This window comes from Apteryx mantelli, chromosome 6 (genome assembly GCF_036417845.1).
Source record: "Apteryx mantelli isolate bAptMan1 chromosome 6, bAptMan1.hap1, whole genome shotgun sequence".
Taxonomy (NCBI): Eukaryota; Metazoa; Chordata; class Aves; order Apterygiformes; family Apterygidae; genus Apteryx; species Apteryx mantelli.
This window is the reverse complement of record NC_089983.1, coordinates 39611390-39628040: the sequence shown is the minus strand read 5'-3', so window position 1 is coordinate 39628040 and position 16651 is coordinate 39611390. Positions and strand designations below refer to the sequence as shown.

Genomic DNA, 16651 nt, shown 5'->3' with positions numbered 1-16651 from the left:
TTGGAGAAGAGGTGAGAAATGAGAGGGGGGAGTGAGAGGCTAAGGGGAAGGGGACAGGATAAAAGTGACCCCAAGGAAATCAGAGTGGGACAGAATGGCATCTCTAGGGTAAGCAGAGGAGCAAGAGGTGGAAAAGAAGGAAGAGAAAGTTGCAGGAGGGAAAGGCAGAAGAGGAAGTAAAGCCAGGAGGAAAGAGAGGTCACAGTATTTTGTCAGTCTCCCCTCAAAAGGAACTGGAAAGGTCCAGTAGGCAGTTTGCAGGGAGGCGCTGAAGGGGAGGTCAGAGGTGTTCAGGGGCCAAAAGAGCCTCTGGTGGATAATGGAGAGCCTGTCTGACCTAGCAAAAACCTTCCCCTCAGGCTGGAGTGGACTCTTGTGACTACATGTACTTAACAGAAAGCAAAAAAAAACCAGATGACTGGCTGTTCTTTCTTAACATTTCCCTTTTTATGTTTTTTTTTCTTTTTTTCCCCCCCTCTGTATCTGTTACGTAGTTTGCAGAGATGAAACATCTGGCTTGTTCCTGTGCTCTTTCCCTTTGGATCATGTGGTGTTCTGGTTTTCCCTTGTTTACCCATAGGGGACATGGACAGTTTTAAGGATGCCTAAAGCCCTCATGCAATGGGCAGTTTTCAGTACATTGAGCTGCAGATCAATGACCCTAATCTTTGTTAGACTCCAAATTGTTTCGGATACTTTTTCCACACCTGGGAATGAAAGTTGGCATACTCAGGATGGCACTGCTCAGCGAAATCGCTCCAAGGTTTTTCATCAGTACATTTGCCATTTCCTCCTTCCTTCACTTACCAGCCTTGCTTGCTTGCTGCTGGTGAGCCCGTGGCTCTGCTGAGGACTAGCTCTGCGGGCCCTCGGTTGCCCACATGCAGTCTCATGAGGGCAGTGGCACTGACAAGCGAGGTCAGCCCTTTGCTGATGAGATGTTCTTCCTAGTGCAGATGAACAGCCTAGAAGGACCTCTGCTGGGCTTTCACAGGGTGTTTTCTGGTGTAGAAAGAAAAGTTTGAACTTCAAACCCCCAAAGCTCCTGCAGGCTTTCATCTCTTATGCATTATTTGTGTTATGGCAGAGCCTGAGACAATAACCATAAACCATCAGGATTCACCAGCTATCCGTCGGGGGAAAAGCAGGGAAGTGTGTTGCCACTGCAGATAAGTGGCAGAGCTCAGGACACACTTGGGGGCATCCTCCTCTCGATGCCCTTCCCTGTGGGGCTGTGGTGTCTCTCAGACCCCAGCAAGGCAACTTTAGTGACGTGTTCATTTCTCTTCGCTTACGTCTCAACTTTCTTCCTCAGGTTTCCTTTGAGGTGTCAGTGGAAGCACGAAGCTGTCCTGCCGAGGACACCTCCCACGTGTTCACTATCAAGCCTGCTGGGTTTCGGGACACACTGGAGGTCGTAGTGACCTACAACTGCATTTGTGGGTGCACTGGCTGGGCCGAGCAGGAGAGCAGCAAGTGCAGCGGGAACGGGACCTACGCCTGCGGGCTGTGCGAGTGCGACCCGGGCTACCTGGGCGCCAAGTGCGAATGCGAGGAGGGCGCGAACGGGAACATGTACCACAATATGTGCCGGGAGGTGGAAGGCAAGCCCATCTGCAGCGGGAGAGGGGAGTGCAGCTGCAACCAGTGCATCTGCTACGAGAGCGAGTTCGGAAACATCTACGGGTCCTTCTGCGAGTGCGATGACTTCTCATGTGCCCGGTACAAGGGTGTCCTCTGCTCAGGTAAGCATCCTTCATCCCTCTCCACCCTTCTCTTTGCTCGTACTGAGAAACCACCTGAAGTTTAGGAAACCTTTTGCTGGTGTGGGTGGGGAGCGCTCGTGGCCCTGGTATGTGCCCCGCACAAGGTGCGACAAGGGTCTGCGCATGCTCTGCAGCTTGCTTTTGAAGGGATCTGTGCTCCCTTTTCTTTCTCTCCAGGGAGAAAGAGGAAAGGGAGGTTTTAAGTGGAACTATACAACTCCCCTAATAATCAAAAAGTGTATTATCCCATGAGAACTGGGTTTCCAACAACAGAATATAAAGATCTGCCCTTCCAAGCTTGTCTGTTGCCCATGACCCAGAGAGATGAGCAGACTGAGAAGTCTTCACTTTGGTATGATTATTTTGAACTCAGTATGGATAACCACGCACATCTCTTCCATGCTGAAGTCTATCCTTAGGAAAGAGTAAACCATCGCAGGCTTGAATTCTCTGAAGCTTTTGGGTGACTCGTTAGGTTGGATTTGTTCTACATGTGCTAGCCATCCCTGCGTAGATAGAAACAATCTTTATTAAAGATTAAGCACTTGAAGTAATCCACTGATACAGTGCAGGTGAAAGGAAAGGCTGTGCTCATCTGTTACTTATTAGAGAAAATTTGTGCTGAAGATTTCTAAAGATCTGTCATGTATAGATTTTTCTAGCCACTGATAAAGATGTTGCTGGTCCATTTTGCTTAAGCTAAGGTAGAAGAATATTCAGTTGTGTTTACTAATATTGCTTTACTTCCTTGTCAGTCTGAGGTCACATAATTTGCCTTGCACATATGGCCTGGATTAGCCCTTGGACATAATTCCTTCAGTTGGAGCTGGGGAAAACATTATTCTTTAAAACTTGCCTGTTTTCAAGCAAGCAAAATACTTCCTAAACTGAAAAGCTCGGACAAAATTTCCAAAACCACGTACAGTTTTGTGAGGGCTGTCTTGCTTTTAGGATAAGCTTGCAAAATAGCTATTTTCCACTTGTTCTCTGGGGAAGTGGAGGTTTTTTTTTTCCCCCTATTTATTTTATAACGCAGTTTTTTTGAGTTGGATAGTAGATGGTTGGCCAGCTTTTGGTTGTAAATTTCTGGCTGTTTGAGACTGTCATGTTATCAGTTGAGCAGAAGCTGGTTTTGCTCATTTTCCTCAAGAGTGGCTAGTAGTGTTTTTGTACTGTCTGCAAGTGAGGCAGGCATCCCCACACACGAACTTTTGGCAGCAATTGGATACAGAGTCCTGGGGCTCCTGCTGCAAAGTAGAGAGAAGGCCATATATCAGCTCCCACAGTGACTCTCCAAGACCTGGAAAACTAGTAGCTGTCTCTAAAGATGCAGGAATGGAAAGAAGAGTTTGTAATGAGGAAAAAAAGATATTTTAAGGTAAATGGGGAAAAATAAAGCCAACTGTGGATGTAATTGAGGGCAGTATTGCCTGGGAATTTTCCATGTGACTATATTGTTTTCATAGCATCATTCCACAAAAGAGTTAGGTTGACTCCATTTATTAGCAAACAGTGCAGTGGACTGCCCATGACATAACATTTAAAGCCAGTTTTGTTGGTCCGCGAGGTTTGGTGCTTCTCCAGCCTGCAGAGTGCATCTGAGGGCCTGAATTTTGCACAGCGGGGCTGTGTCATGCTGCACGCAGAGAGGTCCGGCACGGAGGGCCCACCACTGCCCCGACAAATGGCAATCTCATATACAAGCCCTTCTGTTTTCTTCCAATAAAAGTTTGCTCTCTCCTCCCTACAAAATGGTGCCTTGTCGAAGAAGACTGTGCATTTAACTAGGGACTGGGTTTCTCAGTCTACCGGCATGTATAGATACTTCAGAGACAGCAGAGTTTGAATCACATGTTGTGTTCAGGAGCTCATCTGGGGCCACTGCATGGGGTAACTTTTCCGTTCACTGCTTCTGTTCATGCAGCAGGACTTCCCGTATGTCCCTTCTGTCATCCTCTTCCCACAACTTCTGCCTCTGAAGTGCCCTGTCTTCCTGACACACACCCAAGCGAGTGCAGCTCTTGCAGACTCAATCCCACAGTGAAGAGAGACTCAGCTAGGTTTTGCCAAATGCAGAACTGAAACAGCAGCTTGGAAGAAACCATTATTTTGCTGGGAGACCACTGTTCTCTCGTTCTTGTTCTGGAATTGCTTGGTGTAGGCCAGTAAGGGGAACTCATCAGGGTTATCAAGGATTTTATTTATGCTCTATGAAATCTTCTTTTACTTTAGAAGATGCTTCATGCCTCTCAGTGAGTTTCTGCTTCAAACAACATTTTCAGCCCCAAAGAACCCAACCTAAGTTGAAGCACACTGGATGTGTGTCCCCTCTTAAATGCCTTTACATCTGCCCAAGCTGCTGAACAAGACAACACTATGAACCATTTAGTGCATATCCCTGACAGAGCAGATGAGAGAGTAACCAGTCCAAACTGACCAAAGGTTTAGGGAGCAATGGAGGGAAGAGGAAAGAAAACCTTATTGTCCAAGCTGAGTGGTGGAAATCCACACATGCACAAATCATTTTTCACATATGTGGTCAAGCCTTTTGTATGCCTCATCTCGGCGGCACTTTGAGCCCTTGTGCCAAAGAACTGTCCTTGGCATTTCTCCCTTTTATGATCCAGAACAAAGCTTGTTCCCATTGAGTCACTAGCACAACATAGAGCTTGGAGGCAAATTGCTCTCAGATATTACATATTCCCAGGTTCTTGCCAATACCTGCAGCTTCCTTGATTTATCACAACTCTAAATCCAGAGCTGCTTTGCTAAACTTGACTGGTTTGTTTGTTTGTTTTCTTTCCTCCTGAGGCTCCAGCTTAAAGGCAGTTGGTTGAGTTGTAGTTCCCTGATCAGCTGTCTCAGACAGGAGCATGAATGCTGGCTTGGGACACCAGAGGAACGAATCCTGCTTTTCCTGGGGTCAGGATACAGTGCTATTGGCAAGCTTCAAATCACCAAAGCGAGCAGCTGATGCTCTAGTTTACAAAAACATTTGTTGCCTCAAAATAAATCTAATACCCTTAGACTCTGAGCCACTTTGATGGGTTGAGTCTGCCACTGCTTCTCAGTGTTACGCTGTTAATTTGATAACTCCTAATAAAGCAAACAGCCAAAATCACAGAGAGTTTTTATAGTCTGAAATAAACTTTGAACTCGTCTGTTGGTACTTGGTCCTTTGGCCAGCAAGGAAGTTTTCATTCCCAGCTTCATTTCTAAATACTGACACCTCATTTTGTCAGTGTTTCAGACATTGCTGCCTATGGATTTTTTTTCCTTTCATGGCCCACATGAAGTAGAGAAGCAGATTTTTGAGTGGGAGATAGTTTAAAGAAGAGGCAAGAATTTTATTATTCCAGGTCAGAGGTGGACCCAGAGAATTTCAGTTCTCGTGCAGGGAAGGCTGTAGGTCCTGCATCCATTATTTGCTTTGTTAATGTGAGATTTAATGTGCATTCTGCCTCTGTGAGAAAGGGATGGGAAAATAAGTCATTTATAATACATCGTAAATGTTGATTAAAGCTGCATCCAGCTACTAATAAGTCAGCAGCATTTGCTTTATTGCTCCCTAAATCCAGTAATAGCTCCAGAATAGCTGTTTCAAAGCATAGTTCAATGTCTTTTGGAAGGGACATACAGAATGGCTTGCTTAAGTGCTCTTGCTCTGTCCCCTAGCCCCTCCAAAAGAGACAGGTTTGTTCCTATTTTTCCTTTGAGAAATGAACAGGTTATTCATTGCAATATGCGTTCTGGCAAAACAGGAAGTCACTTTCCAAACCCTTGAATGCTCTACTTAAAGTTTTTCTCTGGAAAGAGCATCAAATTGCCCTGGTGGATTCAGGCTGGCTGCTGTCACTGGATGGGAAGACAGAAAAGTTTTTTGAATACTGCGCATAGTTGCACTTTATGTTGGGAGCTTCAGCACACTGCTCTGGCTTTTACCCTGTAAGATTTGGATGGCTCTTAGAGAGGAGGAGACCCCTCCTGCTTTGAGCCTGCCTTCCTCTATGGAATCAGGACTCGTGTCCTTTGCAGGTTGCTGTGCGTCCCAGTGACTTTTGAACCGCTTGGCTGGCTTCCAGTGAATTTGACAAAGGAGGAAACATCTCAGTGCTAATCGCATTCCTAAAGGCCCCATAAAACTAGGTAGTCAGAGAGAGAGAGGAGAGGCCCTGGAGAGAGCATCACGCATTTGCCTCTCATGAAGAGAGGCTGATTTGCCAGAGGCCAAGCTTCATTAGTTTCAGTTTGGAGATTTTTTTTGTTGTTGTTGTTTTGTCTTGGGTGTGCTTTTTTTTTGAAGTGCAGCATCTTCTGTGTTTTGGTCTGTCTAGTGAGGCTTCCTGTTAATCATCATTACTGTTACCCTGGCTGCCCAAGTGGCTATAATTTGTGAGTTCTTCAGCCCAGGACTGTTTCTTTGTTTTGACTGCAAAGCAAGACTGCAACCTCTGAGCGCTACCACGGTGTAAATAAAGAACAATTACCATGTTGTGAACTGTTTCTCCCCTTAAAAATCTCGTCCTGACAATCTATACTTAATGAGCAACAAGGCAGATATTGCTGATTTCAGTGCAGCTTGGTAGGATCAGGTCTTTCTGAAAAAATAGACAAGAGAAACCACAAAAATTAGACAACAAATCAGATTTATAAACACTCTGCAATTGTAAATTAAACCCTTCAATTTCTCGCTAAGTCTTAAGCAACTGCGTGCATATTTAATGGTTAAGATAACTAAAGATTGTAGCTGGCTGGCTAAAGCACAGAGGAATCATGATAGGTTGGAGCCCTGCCTTGCTTGTCTGTACGGTATTTCCTGTGATATGAAAAACTAGTGTCAGCAGTAAAGTGTCAGATGTAAGATCTGCGAATACGTGCAAGCGGCAAAATCATTTTTGAAAGGGGATTTAGGAATTCACAGCTCACTGAAAATCCATGGCTTATCCATGGCACAGAGAAGCTGTCTGCTTAGACTAGCCAACGCGCAGTGCAACTCAAGCTGCTCTCCAGAAAGACCACTTCACAAACTGCTGAGGATGCACAAGTCCTTCAGGAACTTGGTGCTTATTTCTGAGCGCTTCCCTTTTCTCATTTTATTAAATGGGGAAGAGCTGAAAGTTTTTAGCTTATACTGATGCCCAGTGACATAGGTCTCTTGTTTAACTCAACCGCAAATTAGGAATCTCAGTCCTGCTTTTGCAAGTTGCTTTTGCAGTTCCCAGTCCTAGGCACCATAAAAATATTTAGTAACTCCGTCTTTGCAGTGGGTGTCATGGGAAGATGCCTTCCAGTGCTAGTGCTGCAGTTTCTCATTATGCAGTAGAGATGCAAATGTGTTATCCTAGCATTTTGAGAGTAATGTCTAGGTTTGATGGTACAGCTGATGTATCCACCCTGTGACTCGTAGTGAGGCCTGTTACCAGTCCGCCAATTACTGTGGGCGTGGGCAATTCTTATGGGAAACGGACCTTTTTTCCACACTTACTTTTGTAGTCATGATTCATCTGCCCTGTGGTGGTGCCTAGTGTCAGATCAGGACGCTGGTGTGCCAGGGAAGGCTCAGATGCAAGGATAAAGGTGATCCTGGTTTAAATACTTTTTTGTCTTAATTATCCTCATTCCTAGCATGTAAGCCTGTCCCAGAAGCTGCTGTGTTTGATTAAGAAAGAAATCGGTGGTATTTGATCTGATAATCTCTGAGGTATGGGTGATGGGCCGAGTGCGGTTTAGGGGAGGGAAAGGGAACTTGTTTGTGTCTGCTGACTCGGATCCTTTGCAGTGTTTCCAAAGAGTGATTCAGTATAAAGCAAATTTAGCACATATCAGAAGGGAACACTGCGGCCTGTGGAAGAAAGAGGTATTCAAATAGGGAACGGAGCCTAAACCACATTTGCAATGTTTTGGGTGTTTTTTTTTTTTTTTCCCCCTCTGTCATGTCAAGTCTTCTTATCTTTGTTTTTTTGTGGGTTTTTTTGATTTTGGGGGATTTTTTTTAGTTCGTGTTAAAGGATGGAGCCTGAGCACTGATGCAGGTTGCTGTGTAGGAAAGCTGGAAATGAACGGGAGAGGCGAAAGGACCATATAAGACGTGAAAGTTAAAAATAATTCTTAGGTTATTGCTAAGTGTTTGTGCAGGGGCTGTTGTAACAATGATTCATGCAGCTGCAGAGGGAAAAGGGCGCTGTGGCTGCTCTGAAGCTTTCCTGTAGCTCAGCATACAACTCTGCAGAGATAACCAGCCAGAGGAGGACTGGGGATCACAACTAAGAGAGTTTTGGGGCTTATTTTGCTGACCGACGTCGTGTCCCAGTCCTCTCAGCTCAGGACCACGGCGCAATCTGGTGGTGCCAGCTGCTTCATTAGGTTGGGCTAGAAAATAAAAATAGATAGATAGATGTGTCAGGCTGTACGGGGTGCTGTGTGCCTGTAGCTCCTTATCAGCCAGCAAACCTGGTTTCACACATCTTTAGATCTTCTCCCTGCAGAGCCTCTGGCTGGTCCAGAGGGATGTCGTGGGCAGAATAAGTAACAAGGAGATGGGACTCCAGTATTAGCTGTCTTTTAAAATGTGGTCCCGTGAAGAGGCTCAAGAGTCACTCAGGCTGCAAGTTTTCCTGGAGCTTCATAGAAACTCTTTTTTCCTTGCTGCATTTCCCTTCTGCCTTGGCTTTTATTGCCAGCAGAAACAGCTCGACAAAAGCCCTTACCCGGAGAAGTCTGTACACCTGCGAAGAAGCAGATCAAATAATATCTCAGTGAATGAGAAAGAAAAAATAAAAGCCTATGACTGGTTGTGTTCCTTCTAATCCTAGCCCATAAACATCACTAGCAGCTATGAGCTGAGGCCGAAGCACCTACGCCGCTTCTCTGGGTACCCAAGCTGTATGTCCTTCCTCGACTAATGAAATGTTTTGGCTCCAGTGGGAATTTATAAAGACTCTGCAAAAATTTAATAAGAAACCCAAATGTGGGGCCTCCCCTTTTGTCTTCCTTTTCCTGGGTTAAAGTGTTAAGCTGGGCATGTTCCATTTACTCTCCTCACATGGATTAACATAAAGGAATGTAAGGTTTAGGTCAGCTCCATTTACTCCTGTCATGTGATTTACTATAAAGAAATGTAAGGTTGAGGTCAGCCCCATTTACTTTTGTCCTGTGGATTAGCTTAAAGAAATGTAAGGCTGAGGTCAGCTGGGGCAGGCAGGGCTTTAGGATGTAATGAGGATTAACTGGAACAGCAGTAAACTGAATTCACCTCAGTGCTACTCAGGCTAACGTTGCTCTAGCTCTGGGCACAGGGTTTCCTCGCGGGTCACATTTAGCCGTGCAGCTCTCATGATTCGACCTCATGGAACGCCTGAGCCCCAAATCAGGAAAAGCTCCGCTTCTTTTCTGCAGCCTGTTTGTATAAACAGGATTTTTTCTGATGTAAGATGTTGATATTCGTGCGTTCCTGTTTAAAAACTCCTGCAAGGCAGAGCTGTTGGAAAGGGCAGCCCGCCCGCGCTTGGAGGCTTCGCTTGCTCCGTCACCGAAATGCAGCTGCTGCCGGCGGGGAGCTGGCAGCTGCCTCCGGCCCTGCGGCAGCACCGTGACTACCGTGCCGTTACAGCGCTTTGGGGAGGCAGAGCGTAGCTGCCGAAGCGCAGCTTCGGAAAACGACTCCGCACGCGGGGAAGGAGCCGCGGAGTCTTTCGCTGCCCCCTGGGGCCAGGACGCTGGTTTTGAGGTCTCGCTCCCGGGACGGGACGCTGGTCGCCACGGCCTGGGAAGCACCTGGTGCGCTGAATCGCTGGCGTTGCTCCCCGCGGCGCTGTCCTTAAAGGTCAGCCCGGCTCCGGGGACGTGGCTCGCGATGGCTCGGCTCCGAGCGCAGCGCTCCTTCACAACCTCTCGGCTTTCGACGGGGAATGCCATTGAGAAGCTCTGCTCTTCGCACAGCGCGAAGAGGATGAGCAACCGCAGGGACGTGCGCCCGGGGTCCAGCGGCCGTGTCTGCTTGCGAGGGTGCGCCGCCCGTCGCGATGCAGAGCCGGGAGGCCCCTGGGCTCCCGAATTGCTTGGGAGGGCAGGACAGCTCTCAGCGGCAGCCTCCTCGCCTCCCGCCGTGCCCCTTGGTCGGGGGCAGCGGCCCGGGCGCAGCCCCCGCCGCGGGAGAGCCCCGTCCTCGCGCGGTTTGTCAGGCGCAGCCCGGCCTGGCGCTGCGCGAGCGCGCGGCGGAGAAATGGCTCCGGCCCCAAGCAATTTACCTCTCGCTCCCAGCAGCTCCTTTACCCTTTGCAGGTCACTTTAAGGTCTCTCTCTTTCTAAACTAGTTCTGCAGTTTCACGTGCGGTTCTCAGCGTGCTAATCTCAAGGACCCGTGGCGTGTACAGAGAGGCTGAGAGCCGTGTGGGAGGCATTTGGATGCATCTGAGGTTTGTCTTCCCGAAGCCTTTAGTCCCCTGGCACGTGAGCTCTCAGCGGCTCTTGCAGATGCGGTACGATGCTTCCTGTAAGCCCACGGCGGCCCCGGCGCTGAGCGTTCCCGGCAAGAGCTCTGAGGGGACGCGAGCAGCCCTGGTTCTGCGGTGGGACTTCTCGAAGGAGTGCTGGAGGTACTCAGCACGTTTATTTTGCACGCGTCCGGGTCAAGCATCCTCTTGAAGGTGCCGTGCTGCTTCCCCTGGGATGACATCTCCCCCCTTCCCCAGCCTCTCTCTTCTGCTTCCTCTCCCTGTTTGTTAATTCTTTCCCTTTAGCCTGGTTTCTGTTCTGCTCTCTGTGCGGCTTAATCCTGAGACATGTGCTGCTTTCCTCCGGAAGGATCTGCCTTCCCTGTCCTCCTCCAGGCTGGTTCAAAAGGCAGAAGATATTGAAGAACCGGGATGGTGCAAACAGCCACTGAGCTGGGACGAACGGCAGAGCGTGACCCTCGCCAGGCGCTGCCTTCCCGGAACGAGCTGGTTTCCAGCGCGTGGCACGTGGCTCCAGAAATCAGAGCGCTTGGGGGCTGAACGGCCTCGAAACGGGCCGGGCGCGCAGGAGGGCGGTGAAGGGCAGCGTCCCCGGGCTGCCCGGAGGTGCTCAGACGGCTTCGTATAGCGGGGACACCGACACGGAAGGAGCCGCTGCGCACAGCCACAGCCAGGGACGGAAGAAGGCTGCTCCGTCTCGGCGGCAGGGCTGGACGAGGGCGCGAGGAAAAGCAGCCCCTGCTCCTCAGGGAGGCCGGGCCTCGGCGCAATTGCTGTTGACCGCCCGGCCGGCAGCTTGGGGAAGGGTTAGCCCCAAGAAACCGGCAGCGACTGCTCCGCTGGGGCGCTTGCTCGTGCCTCGGTGCCGGGAGGGGAGACCGCAGCGCTCGCTGGGGGACGGAAGTAAAAGCCTTGGTGCTGGCCTTTTCATTCAGCTGATACGCTTCGCTTTTCCAAGAGGTAAAGCTCTCGGCCAGGCTCCAGTTCCTCGCTGGTGACCTCTCGTCTAGGCCGCTCGTCCTGCAATTGCCCAGGCACCGCTTGTGCTGCGTTGCCGAAAGCACTTGCCGTGTTTCCTTCCACAGGTGGCTGCGTTTCTGTGGCAGATAAATGGTTCTGAGGTATTACACTGTTTATTTAGTGCACATGGTCCTTTGGGTCTCTTTCACGATAAGCAAATATATTACTCGTTATTACACCGCTAGGCCTTCCTGTTACGTCACTGCGTGTTTAATCTTACTGGTCTTTGCATGGGTTTCTCACGGGAACACAAATGATATTTGTGTTCTTCTCCCTGTTCAGGGCTGTTTTTATTCTTGATATGCCTTAGTGTTTTTGGACAACAGGTATATCATGCCCTGCCATGCTTTGCTCATGCCAAGGTTTTGTTTTTGTTGCTCACACTGAAACAGTAATTGATTTGGTCTTTTTGTCCCCAAGTGGATTGAGTGCTGCTTTGCCAGAGTTTCCGTTCCCTGCATGAAAGGGAAATACCATCATTTTTTTTGCCCCTTCTTTCACCCTACCGAAGCTCTCATTGCTATCAAAGTCCCTTGCAGCCCTCCCAGGATCTGGCAGCGATTCCCTCGAAAGCCTAACCACACAGAGTGCTGCTGTTTCTGCCTCTTTTCACTGGTGTTTCTCCTTGTCCTCGAGCAGACCCTTTGCAACCATTAATGCATGCTAATGAGGCATTAAATACCATGGCAGAATTAAAGAATAAAGAAGTGACGTCTTTACATCTTTACAGGAGCCAGAGCTCCGTCTGTGGGTCTCTGTTCTTAAAGTGGTACAGGGCGCATCTCGCAGTGGCAGCGCTGTGCAAATACACGTCCGCAGACCCGTAGGAGCTGTTGCAGCCATCCCCTCCCATTGCTGCTGACTTCGTGTCTCAGAAGGTAGAAAGCTCCAAAACAAAGAAAAACTGAACTTTGAAAACAAAATGCGCCAGGTTCTTGCTCCCCAAAGATGGAAGATGATCTTAAAATGTTCTCATTTAAATATTCTAGTTTTATGGCAAGCTTCCCGCTCAGTTTGGCATTTGCATTTGTTCTTTCTGATTATAGTAATTAACAGAAATAAACATTTGGAAGTGAATGCTGTATTTTGGGTTTAGAGGCAAATGGAGGCCTAAAACAAGCAGGTGAGTGAAATTCTGGGTCTCCACATTTCATGTTAGCGTGCACTGGCAGCTCCTAAATTTTGCTTGGTTCAGTTTAAAAATCAAACGTGAGAACTGAAAGTGAAGTGCAGTATAAGCTGTAGGGTTTTTTTTTCTTTTTTCTTTTCATTTTGAATGAAACTATGACTTCTTCCAACATCCTTGGGAAGGCAAAAATCCAGTCCAGAACTCACGAACCTTTGGTGAACTTGCGCCAGATTATGTGCTTGCATCCAAACACAAAACTAGGCCTGCTCCTGCGGCACAGGATTTTGCAGAAGAAGAATGTCTCTTTGCTCTGGAGAACACTCCTCTTAATGAGGTCCAGCTGAAAGGACATTAAGACCATACGTGCTTTGGTAGGTGGGAATTATCCTGCTTTTCATTTTAAGGATGGGCCTGAACCGTAGAGTTTGGCCCTGGAGTTCAGGGATTTGGGATCCTGGATCTTTGTTTTGGAGCCAGGTTTTATTTTGAGAACAAACCTATCTTTTTTGTGCATGCCTGAGTGAGCTCTATCACTGCTGGCCTGCCTGGCTGCACGCGCAGCGCCAGCGTCTGCTGCCAGACCTTGCCAGTTCACGTTCACGCCAACGCCGGACCGGGAGAGGTGGCTCGTCCTTCCCAGAGGTGCCACATGTCAGTGAGAGGGTTATAGCGCTCTAGTTTTTCTTCAGGTCCTTTCACCTGTGTTTCATATAGCCGAGTGTTCACCATATGTCCCCAACTCCTCATCTTTCTGGGTCTTCCAGGGTCTTCATTGTGGCAAAAGCTCAAGGCTAAATGGGTAGGTAGTGTAAGCAGACCTGGGCAAAGAGATAGGACTAAGAAGTAAGTAAGTAAGTGGGGGAGAAGCTCCTGGTTATGGACCCATGGGCATTTCGCGGTATTTGACAGGGTTGGAAGAGCCAAGTGAAAACTGCTTTTTGCCCAGCAGTTTTCTTTGTCAGGCCTTTTGGGGTGAAAGAAAAAAAAAAGACTAGAGCTGCAGTGAGGGGACTTGGTGCACTGTAAGAGCACCTGGTTCATTAGGTGTTTGTGGATGAAAGTCCTTAATGCTCCTGCGGGGCTGGAGAGTTGACTTTTGTCAGTGTTTGGAAATAACGGCGCGAGCATCGGAGCTGCAGGTAGCCGTGCTGTCTGCCCAGCTCTCCTTCCCCATGGGCCCTCTGACCTCCCCGCCACGCCGAGAGAGGCACTTCGATAACCAGCACCTTTCTGATCTTGAACTTCAGAAATGCAGTTGGGCTTGTCCCTGGGGCAGCTGTGGGCTTGGAAGGGTAATGGGCTGCTGTTTGGATGCCTCTGCCTGTGGCATGTGCGTATTTCCCAAAATTTCTCCTAGCCATCACCCTTTTGCGGCAAGTCTTGGGAGAAGGCAGGGCAGTGCCGGACGGGAGGCGGCCGGTGTTGAGCGAGATCATGGCAGGAGGTCCATCTCCCTGGCCATTTCCCCCTTTCTGTTTTCAAACGCAGAGCTGGGGAGGTGGCTGGAGGGGGTATGTGCCGTCTCTGAGCAGCGGTGGGAGCACGGCCGCGGCTCCAGCTGGGGGGAGACCTCACACAAACCTGCAGCAGAGGGGACGGAGGTCGGTGCAAAATGGGCAGTGGCACAGAGCCCTTTTGGGGCTAGGAGGATGGCAGGATGAACAAGAAGGGAGGACACAGAGCGTTCCCCCCGCCTTCCTGTCTGCCTTACGGACTAATATCAGTTATTAGCAGTTCCTGCAGTGCCTCCTGTGTAAGGCTTTTCCAGGCGGCGGTGATGAAACCACGCGCTCTGGATGAGCGTGTGCCCCGGTCTGTTCAGTGTCATTTAGGCTCACACTTTGAGCACCCTTCCCGGTGTCCTTCTCCTGGGATGAAGCACTTGCTCTCCAGAGGCTCTGGCAGCAGCAGCCACCCGGTATTGCTCTGTGCATCAGTAGCAGAGTTAGCAGTAGGACCTAAGAGCTCTAATTCCCAGCTCTGTGCCTCCGTCCAAAAGGCCACGTGTAGAAGGCTCAGCTGAGACACTAATGTAAGCAGAAGTCGAGAGATTTGTGGAGTGTTGAACTTATTAAAAAAAAAAAAAGGCTTTATTTTAAGAAGTGCAGCTTTAGATCTCCTTCAGGAAATGACTCCTAGCTGCCCATTTTGGCTTTCTGATGTATCATCAGCCGTATCTCGTGATTACATTTCAGCTCCACTTCTATAGCTTGGAGGACAGGAATGAGAAAAGGCTGGCCAGACCCGTCGCAGGAAATCCATTCTGCCCCAAGATAAGTTTCAGCTGCCTTCATGAGACAGCAGTTTCTAAAGCTGTTTTTTTTCCTGCATAGTTTTCATTTAACCTAAAAGTTTCCAAGCAATTGAGAAACTGGAGGGGGGGGGAGGTTTGGGCTTATTTTAGGAAATTACAGTGTTGCAACTTGAGGGATCCTGACAATAACATGCAATTAGTGACATGGCTTGTGGTACCCAAGGCTGAATTAACAACTCAAACAGGGATTTAGTCCTTCACCTTCAGTTCCATTAGTCTGCATCTCTAGCATAATTTATTTTCCATGATAGAATTGGTGAACTCAACTAATGTTGGAATTGAAATAAAGGTTTATTTAAAACCTCATCTATTCTTGGCCAAACCCGTAAGCTTTGTGGTACAACAGTCCACTGAAATCAATGCAATGGCAAGTTGCACAGATCCATGGTCTCTGGTATAAATAATGTACATAAAAGCGGCATTTACTTCTTATTAATCTTCTAGTGTTTCGTTGTTTCAGTATTGTTTTGTGGATAAATGAATTTGGGCAAGTTCCCTTCTGGTGTAAATGGAGACAGTCCGTGGATATGTTTCGATTTTCACAGAAAACTTGGACCTTGACGTTTGTCTTTTTTTGTTTATATAGTAACCTTCTCTTAACAAAGAAGTTGTTATGCTCTTTAGCCTTCAGGAGTTGGCTGGGATGCTCCTACCAGCCTGCCTTCCTCGTTTTCGTTGCCAAACCTGAATGATCAGGGGAATGAATGCTAATACCATCCCCACTTCTGAAAATTTCCTGTGCTCCTGTGCTCTCCCTAGCTTTCTGTCAGCGCTGAGACATCTGGCAGCGCGAACCCGCCATTAACCTGCGACGTACTGCGTGCCGACGGCCCTGCGTTGCATGACGTGTTTATGTGCACCGCTGGAAGGCAGGCAGACGCTGAAGCTTGTGACTTATTTGAGTAATGGAAAGAGATTAGTGGGAAACTAGATGATTTATTTGCCTGAGCAGGCACTGTTTCTAACCATAGCCCTTTTCCAAACGGAAAAGTCTAAGTTTTCCAAGTGTTCAAAGCTTCTTCCGCTGCCCTTCTTCCTCCCACTCAAAATATGCCGTTCCCAGAGCCTCAGAGGAGTATTTACTTCTGCGCCGTAGACCAAGGACAGACATCAAATACACTGAAAAATGGGCCAGTGAGATACAGAAACAATGCTCGAGCAGTGCCCCACGTCGGTAGGTTTTGAGTGCTCTTTCTTCTCTAAGCAGATATTCTCGGTATGTTCATCCCTAGAGAATACAAACAACGTGTGGCTTCTCTTTTGGGTAGCAGGCACAGTGTTCAGGGACTGGCAGACTATGGTTAAAGGGATGGGATTGGGGAATTTGTTGACTACTTGCCTTAACTTACTTCTCTTAACCAGTTAAAGGCCCGTTTTTTCTGTGTTTTGTTGTGGCTTTTTCAAGCTAGTCATTCAAGTAACCAAAATGACAAAAGCAAACATACAGATTTTTGAAGGTCCTAACCCAAGCAATGTCTGGATGTGAGCCTTAGGACAGTGGCACAAAAATAGGTCATTTGATTTAATGGAAACAAAATGAAATATGACCTTCCCTCCCCTTGAATCCTCTGTAATGCTAGTGCCTCGGAAGCTAAAAAACTGGCTTAAAAATCATGAGGTTTTTTTTTCTTGTATCTTAATTGTATCCATTTTATTTTCCTGCTAGTCCTGGGGACTTGCAGAGGGTGGGGAAAAATGGAGTGTTTGTGTGTGTGTGGGGGGGTGTTTTCAAACTTTTTCTCCCCATCCATAAAAACCAGGAAAGTTTTTTATTTCGTTCAAAAGAAAACTGGTATTTTTACATGATCGTGTGGTCCCCAAAAGTAAGGTGCTTTAGGAAAAACACTTGCTACCATAAGAATTATGGTAAAAGTGCAGGAACTGGCAATGCTAATTTATTCTGGCTGCCTGAAAGATAAAAGTCTGAAGGGGAGAAAAAATGATGGGTAGAGCCAGTTCAGCGCATGGC

General features: G+C 48.0%; 1 protein-coding gene across 2 annotated transcripts in view; it reads left to right on the top strand.

The window, feature by feature from the left end:
- The window catches only part of ITGB5 (integrin subunit beta 5), an 80727-nt gene that overhangs the window by 49173 nt on the left and 14903 nt on the right, over window positions 1-16651 (top strand). For both annotated transcript variants that reach the window (XM_067299321.1, XM_067299322.1), the window contains exon 10: window positions 1316-1745. In XM_067299321.1, the coding sequence (XP_067155422.1) occupies window positions 1316-1745 (430 nt within the window). The remainder of the gene's footprint in view (window positions 1-1315; window positions 1746-16651) is intronic.